We start from the raw sequence: 24914 nt of genomic DNA on the forward strand, positions 1-24914 counted from the left end.
AATCTGATCAGACGCACGAGATTAATCCAACTTCAACGCTTGATCTAGGACGATCTAGGCCAAACCAGACTTAGCTCCAGGTATGAAAGTCGACCACCCTTTCATTTTGAACCAGTTTGTAGTTGGTCACTTTGCCATCTGAGGTGGTTGACCGGCGTTGACCGCCGCGTTGACCGCCCACTGACCACCGCTTGTGGCGGCGCATCAGACCATATTTCGAGTTTTCATTATCTAGGCGATGATCTATGCATCCATACGAGCGTTTTGATATATAACATGGTCATGTTAGAAAAAGTTGATAAATAGTGGATTTACGTTTTGACGTTACTATTTAACGTTTTTACGTTTATCTTCGGTTTACGATCTGTGAAGATCTGACCATCGGTTTTGCTTCAATTTTGGATATGTTGATCGTATGACTGTCCCGGTGACTTTGTGAGGTCACGGGCGAAGATCCGACCGTTGGATCTTCGTATAATTGAGAAATAGTGATTCGGAAGGCGATTCGTGAGAATCTGACCGTCGGATTTTCATATAATTTTATGGAGATGTTTGTTAGAGTGATTCAAGAAGATCTGAGTCTTCGTGATAATTTTGGAGGATGATCCTAAAGGCGATCCGTGAGGATCCGACCGTTGGATCATCATTAAATTCAGATCCGACCGTTGGATCATCGTATAATTTCGATCTGACCGTTGGATCATCATTAAAATTAGAATCCGACCGTGGGTTTCCGTATATGTGTGCTTTTGAGTTGTTGGCTAAGTTAAGATCATTATTGGATTAGGTGATCGATGGATTTATTTGGCGGACGATTCGTGAGATTGTTAATGGAGCTGTTAAGAAGACGCAGCTGGATTAGAGGTGAGTAAACCTCACGTGGTTCATATTACGAACCCAATATAATTAATTGCTTTATTTTGCAATCATATGAACTATAGTTGGTATTAATGGGCATTCCTGTGTGAATGTCTATCTATATATATATTATTTATGTGAAATAATATGTATTGTTGAAATTGTGAGATATTATGTACTGTTATGGTTGTGTTGAGTTTATTGTTGAAAAGCAACAATATTGTGAGAGGTATTAAATTTATTGTTGAGAAACAATAAATTGTTGATTTGTTGAGATATATTGATCTGTGGAGATCAATAGGTCACGGGGGTGACCATGGCATCTATTAGTGAACCACGCCCTTGTACCGGGTAGGTGGAAACTAATAGCATTAAATCGTGAACCACGCCCTCGCGCCGGGTAGGTGGAAACGATCAGTTAGAGCTCTAGTCTGTCTGCCAAATGTTGAGTGATCTTATGAGGGTAACGGGGAGTGACTCATAAGTGTATAATATTTATATATATATATATTTATATATATAAGAGAGTGAGAAAGTGAAGTGGTTTTGTGGTGATCATTGTAATTGTGATGTTTCTACATTTCTATACTTGAGTTAAAGGAAATGTATTTTATTAAATCAACAGTTCTTTCTTGTTTACTCATACTGGCTGTAAAAAGCTTACCGGGTTTTGTGTTGTTGCAACTCCCGGTACACTATTCAAATTGTGTAGCGGGTAATCCTACAGGACAGGAGAACCAGGACGGTGATCGTGCGGTTAGAGCAATTGTTAGAGTTTTACAGCAATTGTACGTTGTGAGGTGTGTTATGCTCATTTGAGCTTTACAATATTGCTTGTGAGAGTGAATTGTAATAATGAACTCGAAGTTTCGAGATTTGGATTTTGTAATTGTAATTATTCATGTTTCGGATTTGAATTTATTATTCAAAATTCGGGGCGTGACAAATACCACCACGACCATCCTCCAAGCAATAAGCCCCATCAACATTAATTTTAAGTCTTCCCCTCGGTGGACACTGCCACTTAACCTTTGGCTTGCTCTTTTTCTTGACTGCGTTGGGATGATATTTCTGAAAATCCTCCATCAACCTCACCGTCCACTGTGTCAAATTCATGGGTTGAAAATTGGCCCCCTTCCACAAAATATTATTCCGCTCGGTCCAGATTGCCCAAAGACCTATGAAAAAATAATCCCTCTGATCCACCGTTAGAGCATCCATCATCTCCAATACCGAATCCACCACATTACCCGCTGGGTGTGTCTGAGCATTTAATTTCAAAGGCCCAAAAAGCCAAAAACAAAGAAGTGCAGGACAAGATTTAAACACATGCGTACCTGATTCCATTTCCCCCTTGCAAAAAAGACAAAATGGGTCCTCCACCCTAATCTTCCTTCTCAAAAGAGCTGACTTAGTAGGCAAACAATCATGCAAAAGATGCCATATAAAAGACTTCACCTCTGGAGGCACCCAGGCCCCCCACACCACCAGGGTTGGGTATATTTTGGACGCAAAAATGAATTTATAACTAGTGAGGTAAGTTGCTTGAAACCCTCAAGTAATGTCTATACTTTGCTTTCTATTGCACTTTGAATCGTAGACATTTACTTATGTAGATATTTAGAAATTACAATGAATTAATTAATTGAACTTGTGTAGAAGAAAGAAATTGTGGGATATTAATTGTAATCAAAAGGTTTGATGCAATTGGGAATCATAGGTCAAAGAGAGTGGAATATTAATTGTACTCAGAAGGCTTTTGTGGTTGAGTTTTTCTTACCTTGCGTGATTGGTTGTTGCAATTATTGTAACCAAGTAAAATAGTGGTTGAAGGTCCTTTACCTTGTGTGAAGGTCTTTGGCATATTTTTAGCAAATGATTTTGGAGCATACTAGCAGAATGTGATTCTAAATTGCTCATGAATAATATCAATGGTGTGATAAACTCCCTGATGCATCAAATTCTTGGTCAGAGATATTTAGCAGAAGATCAAAATTGCCAATCAAGTTTAATTTTAATATGTTTTTAGATAAGTTAATTTTGTGGCCCGTACATGTCACTCTATTATAGTGTGCAATAATTTTTTCTTTTCTTTCCTTTTCAAGGTCTAATACTTTTCATTTTGATTAATTTGGGACCCAGAGCTTTAAAGTTGTAATCATTCATTCAATTAGATTCTCTTCTATCCGGTAGAGTTTCTCTTCATTGATATCAATTGCATCATAAGAATATGAGGAAATGAATTAAAAACCTCATCTTTAAAGCCTATAATCCATTAACCCCCAATTTTATCTTCGCTTTCTTATAAACCAAAAAAATAAAAATAGGCTTAAGAAGAACAATTTTATTGAATGACTTTGAAATTTGAGGATGTCGATCACGTCACTGTGGTCACTGGACCGTCAAAAGTTACTTTCCATTCACCCTAATTCGTTCAAATTTTAGTGATAGGATTCATAACCATTGACAGTTAGGTTTACTATCCATTAATATTAGTTTTCCAGGATTTGATTGAAAAGAATTTTGACATTTCACATTGGAAGGAATAGTAAATGACTGCAATTCAAGAAGCTAGATATGTTAACAAAGCATATGCACCAGGACACCATCCCAATATTTCATTGTATGGTAAAGCTAATCTTTATAGTTAAAAACATCTAAACCCTTACTAGTAAAAGTAGTTCTTACATCCATCTACATGCATAGGAACGCAAATTGTGGCCCTCAGTTCCCTAGGTACCAAAAAAAAAAAAAAAAAAAAAGTTCTTTGTATCAGACAATTTATATGAAAGAAAAAAAACATCGAAATGAAAATCAAATATCTAGATATTTGAAAATTACGGGTGGGCATAAACTGATTCGTAGAGTCGAAATCAATCAACTCGACCAAAAAAAATAAGAAAGACCGACCCGACCTGACCTGACCCGAGTAAAAGCAGTTTGGATTCAAGTCCGAATTTTAAACCGACTGAAATTATTTTTCTATATATAATATTTTTTTCTAATAATTATATGTGTGTAACCCTAAAACCACATCTTCAGTTCCTTTTTTCTTCAGCTGCTCATCTTTTCTGCCTCTTTCTCATCAAGAGAGAGAATCTTCTGTACCTCTCTCTCTCTCATTCTTAGACTCAATAGTCGATTCAGAGAGCTGTCCAAGAACTCTAATCGACTCGTTAAGCGTTGCAAAAAGCATAAAGGCAAAGGTAAAACTCCAACCACATCATATCGGGATCTTTGTTATTTTCTACATTGAGTTTTGTACAAGTTTTAGACATTCTAATTCTGGTGTAATTCATGGATCCAGTGCTAGATTTCTACTGCAGAATTCTCGAAGGTGGTGCTCGGACCACGATTGGATTTGTGGTGATGGATTCCGTTGGGTTGTTCGTTAAGATGAGGATTCTGTTGGGTTGTTCGTTAAGATGATCTTCATTCCTATCAACAACATCATCATTGGATCAGTTTAGGTATGGTCAGTGGCGGAGCAAGAATTTGATCTTAAGTGGGGCACTCAGATATTTTAGGAAAAACATTTGGAACTTGAATTATATACCAAAATTTTAATAAAAATTAAAATATTAGAATATGGTTCTAGTAAGATCATTTTTTTTTAAAGGGTGGGTCTATTCAGACCTCCCAATTTACTATTTGGACCTCTCTCCATTTTTTTTGCCACTGAACTTCCTGATTTACACCTCTGTTACATATGCGATGTTCCAATAATAAAAGAAAAAAAAAATTTGCACCTCCAAACTCCAGTTAGCTTTCATGATCAACTGGGAGCACACCAAAAAAAAAAAAAAAATTCTTTTAAGATTAATGTTTTCTCTGTTTTTGATAATTACGATTGACTAATTTGAACTCGCAATTTCAAACCCCATTTTATGTTCTTCAAACAATTTGGCATTACTTGATGCAGTTGAAGTTGGATTTCCATTGGAGCAATTTAAAGAACCTTATAATTCTTGATTGCTCAACTAGGTTTGATGAATCTTGGTCAATCCTTTTTGGGTTGAGAGAAAAGTCAAAAGTAAGTCTTGACCCTGTTTTTGTTTTCTGATTTCAAAGATATATATATTGACATTGAAATTGCATAAATTAAAATTTATAGATTTCAAATATCATCTAATCTATAATTTATAGAATCTAATAATAAACTTGAGATGAAACAATGAAGACGTCTCAAGCTCCTAGAGCCAGTGACAACCAATTAGGTGATGGGTAGGAGAAGAGAGAGAGGGAATGAGAAGAAAGACATGAAGGAATAGTGAGGAAGACGGAAAGGAGAATAGAGAGAGGATTACAATAGAGAGTTGGAGAGAAAGAGAGATCTCTACTGCTCAGATCATATGATACATGTTTTTCTTTTTCTGTTTTCCAGTTTTGATCAAAACGTGTTTCTTCCTCTTCTTAATCTTTGATTAGATGGTGATTTCAAATAAATAAGATGGAGTAGTTATTTCAAAGTTTGAATTTTAACTTTCTAAATTTTGTGGATAGGGATAGAATTGGAGAGAGAACTGCAAGATGTAAGAGGGGAGCTGCAGCTCCCAAGATGTAGATGCAGGTTTTTTTTTATTGTTTTTTATATATTTGTAGAGGGGTAAAATTGGTTTTAAAATTGTGCAAAAAATGAAGGAGGTCCAAATAGCAAATTGGGAGGTCTGAATAGAACCACCCTTACATATTTTATTAATCAAATATTTTTAGATTTTAGAAACTTTTCATGATGGGATTAAATTATCTTTGACTTTTAAAATTACAAGGAAGTATAGTATTTTTTTTTTTTTCAATAAACAAGGAAGTATAGTGTTAAAAACAAATAAAAAGTATATCAGTTTTTACAAACACAAATGAATGTTCCAAACCAAAAAAGAAAAAAAAAATCTCAAATTGTTTAAGGAAAACGAAATTGGGAGAGAATTTAATGTGCTTTCATTGATAATAGAGGCCTCTTTATATAGAGGATTACAAGCATAAAAGTACAGTTGTACATGGAAACATAATCGTACAATGATTGGATATCTACGAATATCTCTGAGAATATCTCTAACATAAACCCTATTACAACTTGCACAAGTAACCTACAGTTTGGGCCAAACACATATTTTGGATTTACTTGAACACTCCCATTTGTGTCGCCCAAACGTGGTGCTCCTCTCGTTATACCACATCTGTCCGGATTGCTTCAATCCATATAGTGAGCGTTTCAATCTTATTGCAAACGCGCTCCGTGGTTTAGAGCCACTTGACTTGGGTAACTGATGTCCATCCGGGACCTTGATGTATATCTCTGTATCTAGATCCCCATATAGATACGCAGTAACCACATCCATGAGTTGCATGTTCCGTTTTTCAAAAACTACCAAACTGACAAGGTAGCGGAACGTAATGACGTCCATTACAGGAGAATAGGTCTCCTTGTAGCCGATTCCAGGGCGTTGTGAAAAGCCTTGCACCACAAGGCGAGCTTTGTACCTCACAATCTCGTTTCTCTCATTACGCTTTCTAACGAATACCCATTTGTGACCAACTGGTTTAGTGTTGGGCAGTATTGGCACAACTTGCCCGAATAGTACCTTTAGTTTCGCTAGAGAATCAAGTTCTAACCTAGATCGCTTCTTTCCATTTTGGCCAATCAGCTCTACGCTGGCATTCATCAACGAAGCGTGGTTCAATGTCATCGGTCTCAATAATCTCACGCGCTACAGAATACGCGAATACATCATCAATGATGATGGAGCTTCTTTCCCACGTTCCATGTACACTATTGTAATTTACATAGATCTCTACATTCTCAGGGATAGGTTCTAACATTGAAGCGTTCCCCAAAGATGTCACTTGGACATAACCATAATTCGAAATGTTCTCATAGGACAAATTTTGAGTATCGATGATCAAAGGATTTGTTTGTGCCTCATTGGCTCTCTTTCTAGGGTAAGCATCATTCAAACCAACTGGTCTACCGCGCTTCCTAGCAGAACTTGCGACTATAGACGCCACATCACTGCTAATATGGGCAGTGGCGCCATCTCCTGGTACCTTAGGAGCAGTGCTACGTCCAGTGTTTGGGACGTCAATCCTTGCAGGCACATTTGTAGCAGGTGTATGTGATCTCGTTACTTTAGCAGTATTAGAAAACGCCTTAGGCAGAGTATCTGCTACATTCTGAAGCTCGATAATTCATCGCACTTCAAGTTTGAACTGTGCGGTATTGGGATCGAGATGAGACATAATGGGGACAGACCACGACAATTCCTGTCGTTCCTGCTGAACTTGTGTGTTCTTATCTCCCCCTAACGATAGGAAAACTGCCTCATCAAAGTGACAATCCGCAAATCTAGCGTAAAGAGACCGCCTGTCAAGGGTTCTAGGTAGCGGACGATAGTTGAAGCTTCATATCCAACATATATATATATATATATGCCCATTCGTCTCTGCGGACCCATCTTAGTACGCTATGGTGGCGTAATAGGTACATAAATGGCACACCCAAAAATGCATAAGTGCGAGATATCAGGCTCGTACCCAGTCACTAACTGTAACGCAGAATAAGGTTAGGTGGCAGTGGGTCGTAGAAGAATTAGAGTCACTGCATGCAGTATTGCATATCCTCAAGCGGAAACAGGGAGATTGGTGTGCATAACCAATGTCTGAGCTATCATTTGTAGTTGCTTAATGACGGCTTCTACGAGATAGTTTTGGAAATGCACATGAGGAACTGGATGCTCATCATCAATCCCCAGTGACATGCAATAGTCATCGAACGTTTTCGATGTAAACTCCCCAGCATTATCAAATCGAATTGACTTAATTGGGTGGTTCGGGTAGTGAGCCTGTAGACGGATAATTTGGGCTAGAAGTTTAGCATAAGCAGCATTTCGAGTGGACAACAGCGCGACATGTGACCAGCGTGTCGATGCATCAACCAATACTATAAAGTATTAAAAAGGTCCGCAAGATGGTTGAATTAGTCCACAGATATCCCCTTGGATCCTCTGTAAGAAAAAATGAGTACTTTTGGATCCTTTGCATAGGACGGTCTCGGTCCTAATTTTCCTAAAAAACAGGCTTTACAAAATGAGCGAGGAGCCTTATAAGCAACTAATGAGGATTTTGGTTGGGCCTGAGCGTCTAAAACGCTATTCGAAGCAAAATTGGTGACTACATCACCCATCATGGCGTTGGGACCATGGGAAGTGGCATCCATGGCGGCATGGCCATGGGTGACGCCATCTATGGCGTTGTCAAGGGGGATAGTGGCGGCCCTAGGCCAACAGTGGATAGCGACGGTGCCAGAGGCAGCTGCGGCGACGATCATACTAAGTCCAGGAATCAATCATTGATTCTTACTTCGTTTCGTTCGAAAGAATGGATGTCCGTGTGAAGTCTTTAGTATACAGATCATCATATCACAACCAAGATGTCCTAGTTGGTCATGCCAAAGCCAATATGTGTCAGAATCCAAGAGATCTTCTCTTATCACATTATTGGATTCAATAGGTCGAATTGTAGTGACATAAAGTCCACTAGATTGACACATAAGCTTCTCTAAGATGTGTTTTCGTCAGCAATCATTAGAGGTAATGCAAAGGATCTCTTTTCCATTCTCTGTATGCGTTTCCGCATGGAATCCGTTGGCTCTGATATCTTTAAAGCTCAATAAGGTTCGATTTACCTTAGGAGCGTAGAGAGCTTCTACGACATTAATCAAGGTGCCATTTGGCAAGAGGAATTGGGTCATTCCATGTCCTTGAACTACTTGATGGCCCAGCCATCGTAGTCACAGAGGAATATGTAGGCAACATCTCCAAGAATAATTGCCTATGGCGGAGAATGATGTGCGTAGTCGCACTATCTGCAAGACATTGCAGTTCTCCAGAATCCATTCCTAAAAGAAAAAACTCGTAATTAAAAAGGAGTCATAATGAAAAGAACTCAACTTTTATTAATAAGCCAAACGAAATTACATAATTGTCTCTTTAATCAAAGAAAATCTAATCCAATGAACTAACTAATGCAAAACAACGGTAGTCGTCTAACTTCTTTCTGTAACCCCAAAGCAAATATGTCCAGGTGAGTAGAGAGATGTCGGTGGAGCATGACTCGCTTAAGTACCATTTATCTCAAAACCATCCTAGACATCACACTTACTTTGGATGAGCCTAGTTTGAAGAAAGACTAAAACCATTGGCATTTACTACAAAAATAATACGGCAATTGCCTACATCTCTTAGAAAATAAAAAAGACTTAATCAAAATCGCCACTCTCTTGGCCTCTGAAGTCTTTAATCCTTAGACCGAGATCGTCATCTTAATATTCTTGCTCCATGTAATTTACTTCCCTTGCTTCACGATACGTCTTGTACGTTTTTGCAACATTCTGGGGTGCTTTACATGTTTTGGCCCAATGTCAGGACGCTCCACACTGAAGACAAGCATCTTTATGGTCAGGCTCCCTCGATCGAGGAGCTTTAGGGGCGCGTTGGGGACAACTATTAACCTTGGTGGCGTCACCACCTTCGCCGGAGGCTCTACCTCCCTCTCTCCTCACACGTTGACCTCCACGGTTCCGTGCACGCCTATCTTGGCGGTTTTCTTCCTCTTTGGAACGAGTATATGGACCAGAACATCTAGAATTATTCCTTTCCCAAGGGTTTCGCTCCTTGCGCCCTCCCTTAGGGGCGCGACTATTGTTAGTTTTCGGAATAGACTTGGTTCCCATAGGTCTAGAGTTATAGTTCTTCACAAGTATGTTGTCGTGCTTTTCAACTACGTTCATGGCTCCAATAAGCTCATAAAACCTTGTGATGCGTCCGACATTGACTTCAATCCTATAATTCTTTGCAATCATCAATGCAGAGACGGGGAAGGTAGAGAGAGTCTTCTCGATCAACATCGTATCACTGATGTTCTTTCCGCAGAATTCCATCAAAGACTTGATACGAAGGGCTTCCGAGTTGTAGTCAAGTTCAGATTTGAAATCACAGAAGCGGAGGCTATGCCATCTCACTTCTAAATCAGGAAGCAGGGAGTCACGAACGTTGCCAAATCATTGCTCGAGTTCTACCCATAGCTTTCTAGGGTCCTCTTCATTGAGGTACTCATTCTAGAGCGCGTCATTCATGTGCCTTGTCATGAGAATGATGGTTTTAGCTTGGTTTGCCTCCATAGTAGCTCTATTCACTTCCAAAGCGGCAACTTGTTAAGGAGTAAGCACGTTTTGACTTGGCTCTTGGATCGTGTCTAGGATCCCTTCAGCCTTAAGATGCTGGCGCACATCATGGATCCATTTTTGGTATCATGTGCCTGCTGTCTCCAGTGGAGCAAAGTTCAACTTGTTAAGGTTACTCGTCCTGAAAAACAACAAGAAATTATGGTTAGTTTCGAAGCGAAAAAGGCTACCACGAAAACATATAAAATTTCTGAGCATAGTCGCTGCTAAGAAATTTGATTCCAAGAGGTATTGGATTAGATCAAAACAATGATATGTTTGTGGTCGATCATAACTTCTCAACAAACTTTAAGTTTGGAGGACTCTACAAACTCTAAGGTTGGAGTGAGCACGAACCCCCACAGTTCAGCTTTTGGTCTCCCCTATGAAGAAGAAAGGGGGGTAGAAGAAGGGAGGTTGCAAGTCCCCGAGAAAAATAAAGGAAAAAGAATAAAAACTTCAAAAACAGGAACTTTTAAAACATACCGCTAAAATCACCGGAAAGTTGTCGGAGGGTCGTCAGAAATTAGGATGCCGGCGGTGGTTGTCGCTGGTTGAAGGCGGTCGGAATTGGTCGGTGGCGGCAAGAATTAATCGGTGGTGGTCGGAATTACCCTAAAAACGCTTCTGTCCGGTTTTCTGCTTGCAGACCAGTCAGGCGGCCAGTTCGGCAAGTTTTAGACCTGTTCTTGGAACAATCTGTCAGGTTATGGAATCGTGAGATTGAGGCGCTGCTGCTAACAAAATTTGGTGGCAATTGGAGGTTCGGAAGGTGGTGAACGGGCGGAGTTTTTGCTACGGGTAGTTTGGAGATTTCGGTGGCCGGTTCGATAGGTTTACAGGTTCTGGTGGTTTTACCGCCGGTTTTAGATTCTTAGGGTCAAGGGCTTCAAGATGTGCGGCGGAGGCAGAAAAGGTTTCAAAGTTTTGTATTCGGATATAGGGTTTTAGTTTCTTGAATCAGAGTCTGGCTATTTGTTTCAAGGGTAGGGCTTCGTGCTGATAACATGTTTAAGGAAAATGAAATTGGGATAGAATTTGCTGTGTTTTCATTGATAATATGAGCCTCTTTATATAGAGAATTTGTTGTACATGGAAATATAATTGTACAATGATTAGATATCTACGAATATCTCCGAGAATATCTCTAACATAAACCCTATTACAACTTGCACAAGTAACCTAGAGTTTGGGCCAGACACATATTTTGGATTTACTTGAACACAAATCAGCCAATGTTGCCAATAGAAGTCGAACATGGGACCTGCAGTATGAAATAGACAAGTCTGACCACTACACCAAACTGACAACTAGTGCTACTAAAAAACTCTTACTCATTTATATGTTTTTTTTATAAAAATCTCAGTGGGGCACGACGTGGCTCCTCCCATGGGTATGGAATTCTACATCAATTTTCATCTAATAAGTTGAGTAATTCAATTTTAAGATATTTTATTTGCATGTAAGAGCTTGTGGATTGAGATTTTTGGTGATAGTGGAATATTGCAAAAGTTTCATTTTGATTATGTGTTTATGTATTAGAATCTATGAGCTCATTTAGCTGAGGGAAGATTAGAATGTAGTAGTCTTTTATGCCTGGAAATTTAATGTGTTTATGGTTAGTTATTGATTTTGAATTTTGCTTTAATTGCTAGAAATTAATTTGAAGATCTGGAGGGTGGAGATCTAGAGGGTTGAGATAAGTGGAAATTTCATGCTCTAATGTCTAATACTCTGTATTTTTGTTGTTTTGAGTCCATCATTTTGCTTTATTATGGTTTGTAATCTTATTAGTTTGGCCATGTTATCTTGTTACTTGATTTAGTTAAAGTTGGTTTGTAGTTTTGATAGTTACTCAAATTATAGATTTATTATTCATAATATTAAGTTGAAGTTGATCTTTGCTGGAATTTCAAGTTATAAACACTATTTACATGTTTGATCGAAATTGGGCCACAAAATTTGTTAGTGAACAGATGTCGGATTAGATTAAAAAAAATTCTAGATAATTAGGCCCATTAAATTGGACTGAACCAAACCGGGCCAAATCATTATTTCAGCCCATCTTAGAATAAATCAATTCTCGGTTTGAAATTAGGCCCAACGAAATTGGAGGGTTTGGATACAATTTTGGCCGAAAACCAATCCGACCTGACCGGTGCCCACCCCTTAGTGAAAATCATGAGCTTTAGCCAAGAAGTACCAATTTAACGGTTAACGGTCGTCTTGTTGGAATTCCGCAGCGAACAAAGTAGAATCAGGAACAGAAGAGGCTAATAAATTATTCGCACGGTATATAAAAAAGTAGAATTAGGAGACATAATTAGTAGCTTTTAGAAGCACTAATTGTTCCATTTTGTCCAACAACAAAAAAAAAAAAAATTTGTTCCACCAGAGAGATGAGCATCATATCTTTCGTGCACAAATATACGAGAAGCTACATTAAGGTTGCTCACTCCTTCAACAGGTAAGTAGCCATACTACTTTGAGCTTTATCCAGGCTTACTGTTATTGACCTAGCTGCCACAAGAAGCAACCAAAAAAGTAAAAATAAAGCAGTGGATAGTTTATTTCAGTATTTCACAATTACCACTAAAGCTTCATGGCTAACCACGTGGACACTATTGAACCACCACAACGATTTCAACAGCTTTAGTGACATACCTCTTTTGAGCTCCTTTCACCATTCAGATCCGCCATGAGGTCTTCCAATTCATCAATGATTGCAGAATAACAGAAAAAATATTGCTCCTAAAAAACCAGAGTAAGAGAGTTGAAATAATTTTTCGAAAAATGGTTGGCAGACAAAAGAGGAGAACAGCATTACATTATCTCTATATATTATCAACAAATTTAGCTAAACAATTCAGACGAAAATCTTAAACTCAATAAAACCATCCAAAAATTTACCAGAACCTTTAAGATTGATTATCATACACCGCTGGACACTGGTGTAACTATAGATTGACTGATTACTATGAAACCCTGTTAAATATAACCACCAACAATTTAAAGCACCAAGATATTTCAAGCATTTCATCACAGAAGAAGAGTCACTAAAAGTGGCATCGATAAAAGTGCATTAAGACCTTGGGTAACAGAACTGCCCCTAGTGGAAAAACAAGAATATGCAATACCCTTGTAAGTTACAACAAATGTAAGTGCACTAAACTAAAGCAATGTTTTTGGTAAAATAATTCTATTAATCAAATCAGATAGTTTTCTGCAATATGTTCTTTTGCAAGGCTTCTTATTGTTATTCTAATCATGGAAGTGAAATGCTTGGATGTTGGGTAAGACATAAAAAGACCTTGGGTTAGGATACAGAAAATTTATTTCACCACACCTGTATGGAGTAATTTTGGGAATTAATGTTACTTTTTGATGCAGCAGAAAGCAACAGTAGGTGAGAGTATGATTTGGGTGGGTTTGGGAGTGTTGAGAGAATAAGAAAGCAGAATGATTTTAGAAGAAACAGAGGGTTCTTAGCTGTAGAAGGGAGAAATAGAGCGAGGAAGGTAAGGGGAGAGAGAAACCAAGGCACAAGCCTTCAAAAAAGATTTAATTTTAATTCATTCCAATCTGATTTGGCTTACAATAGATAACCATATTTATAGGCTCCAAACACAACCCTTAGATTCCTAGCACACCAAAAGACTACTAAAGACTTATTAATAATAAGACTCTTCAATACTTATTAAATAGACATAAAGACACACTCAAGACCCTTGAATACTCATCCTAAGATTTTAATACTCTTAAAAGCACTAGGCTCATAATTATTCTACATAAAACTGAAAATTAACCTGACAAGACCCTTACACTACCATGGAGACTTTCCTTTGGACCAAAATGGGGTGGGCTTAATCTTAGGTTTCCAAAGCGGATATGTCTTTTCTAACCAAGTCATTGCTGCTGCATTAATTCTCCCCCTCCGAAAAGAACTCGACTCAGTCGAGTTTGGAATTGGACCAAGTATAGAATCATCACTTTCAGTCTGTTTAAGGAGGAACGTGCCAGCTGTCTTCTTGAGCTTTATGGTTGACAAAACTTTAGTTGGTACCAATTTGAACTCAGAACTTCCATCTTTGAAGGAATATGTGTTGTTATAGCCACAGTGCTGTACCTTCTTATCATATAACCATGGTCGACCCAGAAGAATATGACACACTTTCATGGGCAGCACATCATAGGTCACGTTGTCAACCAATTTCCCAATAGAGTATGTCACCAAACAACGATCATTGACCTTGAGATTTGTGTTATTTACCCATGCCACCTTGTAAGGACTTGGATGTGGTTCGGTAGGCAACCCAAGCTTGAGAACAGCTTCCTCAGAAATGACATTAGAGCAACTCCCTCCATCTATAACTAGGGTACACAACTGACCATTGCACCGAACACGGGTCTGGAAAATGTTACTCCTTCGCCAATCTTCCTCATGCTCTTTTTGTGTAGTGAGAACCGGACGTAGTACTAAGCATGGGTCATACACTTGTACCTCCATCTCTTGCTCAGCTTGCAATTCAACAACTTCATTTGCCTTTTGTTCAGGGTTGGCGGATGCAATAGGATCTTCCTTATCTGCAAAAGCATACTAACCGATTTGGGCATTGTCCCATCAAGTGTCCAAAGCCTTTACATTTCCAGCATCTAATTTCATTCCTCGTATTAGAGGCAGGACCAGCAGCCTTTTGTGCACTCTTAAGAGTAGAACTCACTAACTGGTTGGAAAATGAAGAACCACCATGAGTTTTCTCATCTGAATCGCTAGTTGTAGATGTGAATCCTCCAGAAGATTTGTCAAGTGTCTTCCCTTTGTTTGAAATTGACATGGACGATTTCTTCTTATACTCTTCCTCCATTTGGTATGCAATCTGGACAGCATCATTCATAGTATAAATTCGACTTGCTGCTAATCCCGAAGAAATATGAGGATTCAAGCCCTTGCGGTACATCGATATCATGATGTCTTCATTCCATGGAAAATCTGATTTTGCAGCCAAACTAAGGAACTTATTTGTATACTCTTCCACTGATAGGCTTCCTTGCACCAATTCTACGAACTGCAGGTGTACCCGTTGCTTGTAATTAGGTGGCACAAAGAAACGTGTCAAAGTCACCTTCATGTCTTCCCAAGTTCTAGTCACCGCAAAATGAGTTTGTTAGTATTTTTCCCACCAAACTCTAGCTGTCCCCTTCAATTTAGCTTCTGCAAAAGAGATTTTTTGCTCCTCTGCCAACTGATGCCATTTGAAGTAACTTTCCAAACTATGTAGCCAATCAAGGAACACCTCAGGATTGCTGTCTCCATTAAAATCAGTAACATCCAGTTTCACACCCTTTTCTGAACCAAATTGTCTTGAGTCTTCGTGCCTAGAATCTGAAAATGAATTCCGGCCTATGCTTCTTTCACCATCTTTTGACTTCTCCTTAACCAAAGCAGACATAGATTGAAAACCATGTTCCAAGGAATTCAATTTTTCAAGCACCTCTTTGAACATCTTCTTATAACCTTCAGATTCTTGAGACAAACTGTCCACTTTGGATGAAAGCTCTGCGTTGGTAACCATTGTAGATCTAAGTGTAGGGATATGAATGAGCAGTTAGGATGTTTTGCTCTGATACCAAAACTGATGCAGCAGAAAGCAACAGTAGGTGAGAGTATGATTTGGGTGGGTTTGGGAGTGCTGAGAGAATAAGAAAGCATAATGATTTTAGAAGAAACAAAGGGTTCTTAGCTGTAGAAGGGAGAAATAGAGCGAGGAAGGTAAGGGGAGAGAGAAACCAAGGCACAAGCCTTCAAAAAAGATTTAATTTTAATTCATTCCAATCTGATTTGGCTTACAATAGATAACCATATTTATAGGCTCCAAACACAACCCTTAGATTCCTAGCACACCAAAAGACTACTAAAGACTTATTAATAATAAGACTCTTCAATACTTATTAAATAGACATAAAGACACACTCAAGACCCTTGAATACTCACCCTAAGATTTTAATACTCTTAAAAGCACTAGGCTCATAATTATTCTACATAAAACTGAAAATTAACCTGACAAGACCCTTACACTACCATGGAGACTTTCCTTTGGACCAAAATGGGGTGGGCTTAATCTTAGGTTTCCAAAGCGGATATGTCTTTTCTAACCAAGTCATTGCTGCTGCATTACTTTTTACCTGTGTGGAAAACTGTAGTTTGACTGTTATAAAGCAATATGGCAAACAGGGAAAACTGAAGTAGTTTACTTTAAAATCGCGTATTTCTATGATAGTCCAGTTTGAAGCATAAAATAGAAGTCTTATTGGAGAAGAGGAGAGAAAAAAAAAAAAAAAAGACCCTATAAGGGAAGAATTAAAAGCAATATGGCAAACAGGGAAGAAGATACCAGTGTCTGCACCATTCCAATACGCTCAGTCCTAAACGTGGTTATTGTATTAGCAAGATCTAAAGCAGACATGTCCCCAGAAAGAATTCTCTGAATTGTATTATGAATTGTGCAGTATGTTCCAGTCCTCCCAATACCTGCACTGATGAGAGCAAGTGTGTCAGACAAATAAATGTACTTACTATAAATGAAGAAGACATAAATGGAAGTAATAAAAATGTGCAACCTGCAGTGCACCACTATTGGGCCAAGGTTGGGTGGAACTTGATATATTGTCTTCAAGATTTCACGAACAGCAATTGTATCCGTGGGAACTCCATGGTCAGGCCATTCAGGATACTGAATATGCAGCACAGACATTGGTGGTTCCTCTAACTAAAAAGGAAAGGAGAGGCAGACAGCTTTCAATTTCACGTTTAATATCTTCAAGAATCAAGAATGACATAATTCAAACAACAATACATCCATTGTAATAGTAAGTATCTAAGATTACATGTCAAAAGGCTTACAAAGAGTTGGGAAATCATATAAGGAACAACGAATATTTTCCTTTTTCAAAGAAAAAAAGAAATAACAAAAAAAAAAATTTGAAACATTCATTTATCTTAAACAGCATCCCAATGCCTCTTATCTCAAGAACTTTATGTAAAAGAACCCAAATATAAATCCTATAATTTCCCTCACAAGAAACAAGAATCTGCAGAACTGAACTAAAAGTGAACAATTTTTTTTTATGGCTCTCTGAAACCAAAATCCGACTGTTTCCCAATCACTATCACGAGTATTGACCCTTGCATGTGCAGCAACATTTAATTACTAATCATCAAAAATGTTATTGACCCTTTCACTCCCCTTATTTTATCCCTGATTGGTATAGCAGAAAGAATCAATCATGTCAAACTTCTTTAAAAACAAATGAAAGTGTTTAATATGATACATGAGTTCTATTTGTATAATTTACTTCTGATTTAACAGCTGTACATATTCTGAAGGGAATGCAAATGGGTTTACCTCCTTACTGCTGACCTCCAGAAGGCGCAATACTAATGAAGTGCCAGTGGTTCTTGTCCACTTGGTGGCTATAGTTATATTACCGAATTCTCTAGGACCATCTTCTGCCTGAAAATAATCTCCACACTTGACCATCTGCACATACATATAAGAAGATATACAATATATCAGTACAAATAACAATTGTAAAGATTATTTATCCACCTAGGCAAAGCGCACAAGAACACGCTTACACTAGTACCAATGTATTATTATGATGAAAATATGGATTCAAGATTTAGTTGGTGGGATCTTGCATGATCATTGAGGTGTGTCACTAAAGCTGGTATAAGTAGGGATTGCAGTCATTATTGAGAAAAATTATTGCTAAAAATCTTTTTGTTTTTTTTCTGAAGGACTTGACACTTGAAACATCAAACCTCATATGTCAAAGACGATTGAATCGCTACGTTGTATAAACAAATTAGGGCCTATGTTCTCGAAATGATTCAGATCACAAAAAAACTATTAGTGAAGTACCTTGTAATAGTCGACTAAGCGAGTAAGCATGACCACTACAGGGCAATGGTTCTCAAGTACCATCTCCCAGAAATCCTCATAGGTATGCGGAAGCGGACCTTGTGTAGCTATAAACCTAGAAATGCTTTCAGAGGAACAAGCCTACATAAAGAGTCAATACTGAGGGCAGCTCTCCCATGTTATGAACCGAGTAAGGTACAAAAACAAATAGGTCAAAAATCTTTTACCGAGATGTAGCTGGCATTAATGTAGCCCCTTGCTTCAGGTCTGTAATCTTTACAAGACTTGAGAACGACCCTATTTTGATCAACTGAAGCCAACAACAAGATAATAATCTATTAAGCTCTAGTCTCAACTAGTACAAGTGCAATGTAGAGAGAGAGAGAGAGCGAGACTCGCTCAGGCATACATGGTAAGACGTCGGTGTAGCGATTTTTGGTGACATTGACAGGGTCCAGAGCCACAGTGCAACTTCTCTTCATCTCAGATGCTGTGATCCTCTTGCCCTAGCATCCATCACAAGTTTCAATAACCTATTTTGCGAAAATTGAGATGAAGTGCAAGCAAAGACCTGTAAGAGAGCGAACTCTTGGTTGATCTGGTGAGGCATCTGGAGTTTGTCTTTGAAGAATTTGAGAGCCTGGGAGCAGTAGTTATACTGATCGGGGCTGAGTCTGAGTCTCGCCGGCGGAGAATCGGCCGAGGACTCAAACAAAGGGAGGGGTTTTGCTGCGGCAGAAGAGGCCATCGCCGTCGCCCTCGGTCTCCGGTGGCTGCGGGAGCGCCTGGATATGACGTTCCCCAGTTTTCTGACTTTTTTTTGTTTTTGTTTCGTAAAAATTTAAATGCCCAATCAGTAGGAGTGGCAATGCCCACTATATTCATTGGACTGGAATCGGGGCTTTGGGCCCCGTTTTTATTTATTTTTATTTTCGGAAGAATTATACCATTCAATATCTTACTATAATATTAATTTAGTCACTTTTATTTAACTTTACAATTCAGTTTAATTGTTGCAGTCAAATATACCGTCAAACTTGATCAACGTCTGATAGGTGTAAGTACATACTCGGTGAGCGTGTGTTAAGGGCTATTTTAAACTACACTAGCAGGGTCCACCCACTATGTGCGTGAGAAATTAAAGGTAGTGCCGTAGTGGAAAAATTTCTCGTATAACTCTCACATTTTCTGTTTTTTTTTATTCTTTTGTTTTTTATTTTACAATTTACCATATTATCCTCATTGATTAATTATATTTCATAGTTTTTTAATATATAAAGGTTAAATCGGTAAAAAAATTTCAATTTTGGAGAGCAAGCTCTCTTCTCTTAATAATAGTATAGCGATCCCGTTCCAATGGTCAGCTGCTGATCATGGAACTTTTGGTCACTCACCGTCCGATTGAAATCGGACGGTTCACAACTCTCTTCTCCTCTCTCATCACTTAGCTGTGAACCGTCCGATTTCAATCGGATGGTGAGTGACTAAAAGTTCCGTGGTCAGCAGCTGACCATTGGAACGGGACTCAATAGTATAGATAAGGTAATTAGAAGGAAACGATCACGTGAACTGGACCATTAAGGAAGTAGGGATAATTTGTCCGTATTTTTTTCCCCTGAACCACAATAATTCCTTTTGAATATGGCTCAAACAACTTACTGGGCCAAACATATGCTTGACATGGTATAGAAAGCTGCTGTTGTATGAATTCCTTGATCGTAAATAGTGAGATATTCTTCTCAAGATTCTCTACCACTACCATGTATGAAAGCTCTCTCATATCTTGGTCACGTTTATCCATTTTAGAAGGATCGTAAATGGAATTACCACCATGAAAGAAGGAATACAAAATAAAAAACCTAACTGACACAAATTGAAAAATTAATCTGTGTTGTAGAGAAATTGAAATTGAGAGGAATTTGCTGTGTATTCTCATTGATAATAGGGGCCTCTTTATATAGAGGTTTTTACAATACATAGAGTCTGAATCATACAAGGAAAGATAATCTCTAGATTCTTCTAATTAAGCTCTATTACCACTAGGTCAAGTAACCTAGAGTTTGGGCCAAACACAAATTAGGGTTTTACTTGAACACTCCCCCTTGTGTTGCCCAAACGCAGTGCTTCTCTCGTTGCCTCGCTAAAAACCTTGCCGAGTAACAAAAACCCAGTGGGACAAAAATAACATCGGTCGAAGGGGAAAAAGAGCACAACACACCATTCACGCTTCGAGACGAATATGTAGACATCTCCCCCTGATGTCTGCGCCTCCCCTTGATGACTACGATCATGGGAGTTCAGATAATTTCTGTAAGCCAATTCTTGCCACATGTTTCTCGAACGTGGATTTAGGCAATGACTTAGTAAACAAGTCTGCTACATTGTCCTCAGATCGAACTTGGTTCACTTTGATCTTGAGGAGCTTATGTTGTTACTGATTGTAGAAGAATTTAGGCGATATGTGCTTGGTGTTGTCGCCTTTGATTTAGTCTTGCTTCATTTGTTCAATGCAAGCAGCATTATCCTCATAAATGCTTGTTGGCTCATCTGTGGTAGACTTCAGACCACAATTGCTTCGAACATGCGTAACTATGGATCGAAACCATATACATTCACGAACTGCTTCGTGAAGAGCAATAATCTCTGCATGATTCGAAGAGGTAGCGACTAAGGTCTGTTTTGTAGACCTCCAAGATATCGCGGTCTTTCCCATGGTGAAAACATAACCAGTTTGGGAGCGACCTTTGTGTGGGTCAAAGAGGTACCCAGCATCAGCAAAACCTTCCAAAACACTTACATCGTTTTGGGATGGGGAGAGGGAACGCAGTCTACCAAGTGTGGCGTCCCTAGAATTTGATGGGTCCGAATCCATCGTCTCTTTGTAGGGATAGAATAAGCCCATATCTATCGTACCACTCAGGTATCGAAAGATATCTTTAACACCAGTCCAATGGCGTCGTGTTGGCGCAGAGCTATATCTAGCTAGCAAGTTCACAGCAAATGAGATGTCCGGTCTTGTGCATTGTGCTAAGTACAATAATGCGCCTATTGCACTTAGGTAGTGTGAGCCCCAGAAAATTTTGTTTAATTTTTAGAAGGTAATTTTTCGCAAATAAGATTTTTCGCAAGGTGATTTAAGTGAAGAAATCGACTTCGGAGACTGTTTTGGTGTCGAGACCACCTATTGGGCCTTATGATTTAAGTTTGGGCCGAGATTCTTTCATTTGGGCTTAGAAGGTTACCGAAGTTTAGTGAGGCGACCGTTTGTTGAAGTTTTGAAGACGATAAATTAAGTTGTAACAAAGTTTTGGATTTTTAGTTTTAACAAAATCGAGTTTGGACTCTAGGCGACGTCGAGAAATTACTAAGGACGAGGGAAAGGAAAGTTACGAGCCCAAAACCCGAAGGAAATTAGCTAGGAGAGTTCCATAATTCATCGCAAGGGCAAAATTGGTATTTCACGTACACAAGTATAAATAGGAAAATGGGAAACCCTAAAACCAAAACTCTCCCTTTTTCTCCCTTGCAGCCGCGTCCTTCTCTCTCTCTCTCTCTCTCCCCCGACCTCTGGTTCCTTTTCTCCTCTTCCCTCTGCAACCACCGGTTCCGGCCACCACCTCTTGACACAGCCTCCACCCTTCGAACCAGAACCCAATTCCGACCCAAACCTCACCAAAATCCCGGCCATGCACCGTCGTCCTCCTTCGCACGCGACAACCCAAGACTGCGCGTCACTGTTCCTCGACCCTCATCGATTTTCCAGCGATTCCCTCGCCCTTCCGCCACCGTCGTTCTACTCAGCAAGCAAGGCGGAGCAAAACCCAGAGAGTCCTCTTCGCCGCCGACGCCTAATGAAGCCGTTCGAGCATTGCCGGAGGCCTCAACTCTGCATGCGTTCGATCTCCGGTTTCCAGTTCGAATTGAGCTCAACGACCTCCCTAATCGGAATCAGAGCCATGTCAACCACCAAAACCCCATAGTTTCGATTTCTAGTTCCGACCAGAGCCGCCACACGCACTACATGCGCCGCCGCTGGCCGCCGGCGTATCCAATCATTCTGGTAAGCCAACCCTGAGGCCCCTTTCGTTGTCTGGTTGAGTTTCAGTTTCGAAGTAATGGACATCTGATGTTTTGTTCTTCAATTTGGGATATTTGAATATTGGGTTCGGAGGAGATGGAGGAATACAGATTAGAAGGGGAGACTTCTGGTGTTGGTTTCGATTTGAGTTCTTGATGGGATGGTGAAGAATCCAGAAGGACTGCAAGAAGCAGTACGTTATGGAGGTTGTGGTTTCGGCAGAACTGAAAATGGGTAAGGAATGCAGGCCTATGAATTTAAGAGTTTGATTGTTGTTTGGACTTTGAGACTAGTTAAATAAGTTGTTGTTCTGTTGTGGAGATGGATACTTGAGGTTCTTGGGTTTTTGCAATTTGGAGTATCGGAGAAGATGAGCTACTGGGGTAGCTTTGGTTGCAATCGAATAAGGTAAGGAACTAAGAACCTCAAACTCTATAATGGGTGTGAAAATTGGTTGAGTGTTGAATATTGATAGTATTGTTTTTTCTGCTAGAGGTCCGAATGGGTTGATAGTGATGGACTGCAGCAACTAGAAATAACCTCTGGCTGGGGAAAAGAAGAATGGTAAGGGACTGTGTATTTTGGAGTCTATTTGGCTGTGTACTGTTTGTACTGATCAAAGTTATGGTTTTATTGAGTATGCGTGATATAAATTTGGTTGTGGTACTTGAGTGATTAAAGGATTTTGTGGATTAACAATTATGTTGGAAACTGGGCATGAATAAGTATGAATCGGCTTATTGAATAGAGGATAATTGTCTTGAGAATAAAAAGGATGATTTTGTTTTCGACGTCGAAATGTAAAATAAGAATGGAATCGGTGGTTTGGTTAAATGCATGAGAAAAGTGGTAAATAAGAATGGACCGGATTTTGATAAGTGAATTAATATGTGGGATGTTCAATTTAAGGTCCGTGAATAGAAATATTCCAAACCTATCATATCCCGGATTTACCGTAGAATGAAATTATTCGGGAATGGCGGTTGCTATTTAATTGCTTAAGGTTTAAAGGCTAAATAAAATGAGGTCAAACCGGTTGACCGAAATTTTAACATGGAAAGAAGTGTGATCACCATCTCCCGAATGAGCTTACTATGTTAAGTGAATTGTTCGGTAATGGAAATTGTGAATTGTTTTTCTAAAGTAAAAAGGTTAAAGAAATGAAGTCAAAGTGCTAAGTATAATTACCATATCCCAATCGGTTCAAATGCAATATCATTAGGATTATTTGGGAATGGATAGTAGTTTTGTATGTTAAAGGATATTCTGATGGACTTTAAGGAAATTAAGTGAATGCCTTAGGTGCTTGATTGATTAAGTTAATGACGTCAAGTTACTTATTGGTTTAATTTTATTATAAAGGGCTTGTGTGTGTCCCTTTGGAAGTGGACGAAGTATTGAAAGTCGAGAACGAATCTCATTATGGACGAGCACTTCATATCCAGGTAGGGTGAGTTGTCCCTTCCTTGTTAGAGGCTTTTCAGTATATGTGGAATGCTATACTAAGATAGTATGTTGCCTGTAAGAACGTTTTTGGTTGTTCATTAGTCGATGCCTCGTGATACATGTGTTTTCGGAACTGATAATTGCTAATTGTGAAAACCGAGGCTAGACTTGCATGTTGAGATACTGTACCCTTGTATGTGTGTACTTGTGACCTGAAAGTGAATGGGACCTAGATGCCTTGATTCCTAGGGATCCCACGGTGTCGATAACCGTGAACCTCCGAAAGGGGCCGTGCTCCTATGTTTGTCGAGGAAGAGTGAGTACAGACAGTGAACCAGTCATAGGAGACTCAGGGCCAGGAAATGGACACTTTTGCTACTTGTAGTCGGAAGTACTATAGAGTAGTTGGCCGGTTCTCGAATTCAGGATGAACCAGGTCGGTCACCGATTTGTTTTATTTTAGCCGGCAGGTAAGTATCTCGGAGCTCCAAGTGTGTGAAGCATACTGCATATGTTTTATGAAAGAAAACAAATGTTTGTGGTTGCCACTTTTCTTAAAGTATTTTTCGATCAACGTGCACAATATTATGTAGTAAATATTTTCAAGTATATTATTTTTCAAACCTAGCATGGTTGGGTCGGCCCCTATTGGGCATGCGAGGACGAAAGCTCACCCCTACTATAGTGTGCAGGTTTCGAGCATGTGGTCGGGAAGCGTACAGGGGAGGCACATGGCACGGCTTGGCGCATTTCTCTTTAGTTTTATCAAAAGAAGGTTTTGGTCCTTAATCGGATTTTGAAGTAGCTTGTTTATTTACTTTTTATCTATTTCCTAATCGTTTACCAAAATTTCGAGAGACCCGTAACCCTGGGGCGCGTCTCTCATACTTGTATTTACTTGGTGATTTGTTATTTTCCAAATTGGGCTCCTATTGTAAGCCCAAATCCTTTAGCCCACTTTAAATTCCGCTTTTGAAAATATGTTGTTAGGTTGCTAGAATGATTTGTCCACAAGGTTCTAAAAAACGCTAGGTGCTAGTCGGGCGGTGACCCAGGGACTAGCGCCTAGGGGCCTAGGAGGGGACTAGGCGGTTTTTTTTTTTTTAAATTTTAAATTATTTTTATGACATATAATAATATAAATAACAATATTTAAAGTCTAAAAATTAATTATAAATATAAAAATAGTCAAAATATAGAATAAATTAGGGTTTACGACCGCCTAGGCCCCGCCTAGAACCGCCTAGTCCCCGCCTAGCCCGCCTAGTCCCCGCCTAGCCCGCCTAATAGCCCAGCGCCTAAGGGAAACGCCTAGGCCAAAATCGGAGCGGTTCCTTGCCGCCTAGCGCCTAGGCGGCCGCCTAGGCCGTTTTTTAGAACATTGTTTGTCCAA

At 39.2% G+C, this 24914-nt stretch overlaps 1 protein-coding gene across 7 annotated transcripts; it reads right to left on the minus strand.

Moving 5' to 3' along the window:
- Positions 1 to 12332: 12332 nt before the first annotated feature.
- Positions 12333 to 18851, minus strand: LOC133738426 (protein-tyrosine-phosphatase PTP1). Of its 7 annotated transcripts, none has more exons than XM_062165963.1 (9): positions 18569 to 18851; positions 18407 to 18503; positions 18225 to 18307; positions 17998 to 18138; positions 17479 to 17613; positions 16694 to 16842; positions 16468 to 16609; positions 12740 to 12826; positions 12333 to 12591 (listed from the first exon to the last, which is right to left on the minus strand). In XM_062165963.1, exons 1-9 carry the CDS (start codon positions 18743 to 18745, stop codon positions 12568 to 12570), a joined length of 1035 nt encoding a protein of 344 aa, XP_062021947.1. In that variant the 5' UTR covers positions 18746 to 18851; the 3' UTR covers positions 12333 to 12567. The 7 variants fall into 7 exon arrangements, 4 of the variants coding, with proteins under 4 accessions (XP_062021947.1, XP_062021949.1, XP_062021950.1 ...); XM_062165965.1 differs by having other exon boundaries at positions 12333 to 12595; XR_009860114.1 differs by lacking the exon at positions 12333 to 12591 and having other exon boundaries at positions 16468 to 16604.
- Between the last annotated feature and the right edge of the window lie 6063 nt (positions 18852 to 24914).

This window comes from Rosa rugosa, chromosome 3, assembly GCF_958449725.1.
Source record: "Rosa rugosa chromosome 3, drRosRugo1.1, whole genome shotgun sequence".
Lineage (NCBI taxonomy): Eukaryota > Viridiplantae > Streptophyta > Magnoliopsida > Rosales > Rosaceae > Rosa > Rosa rugosa.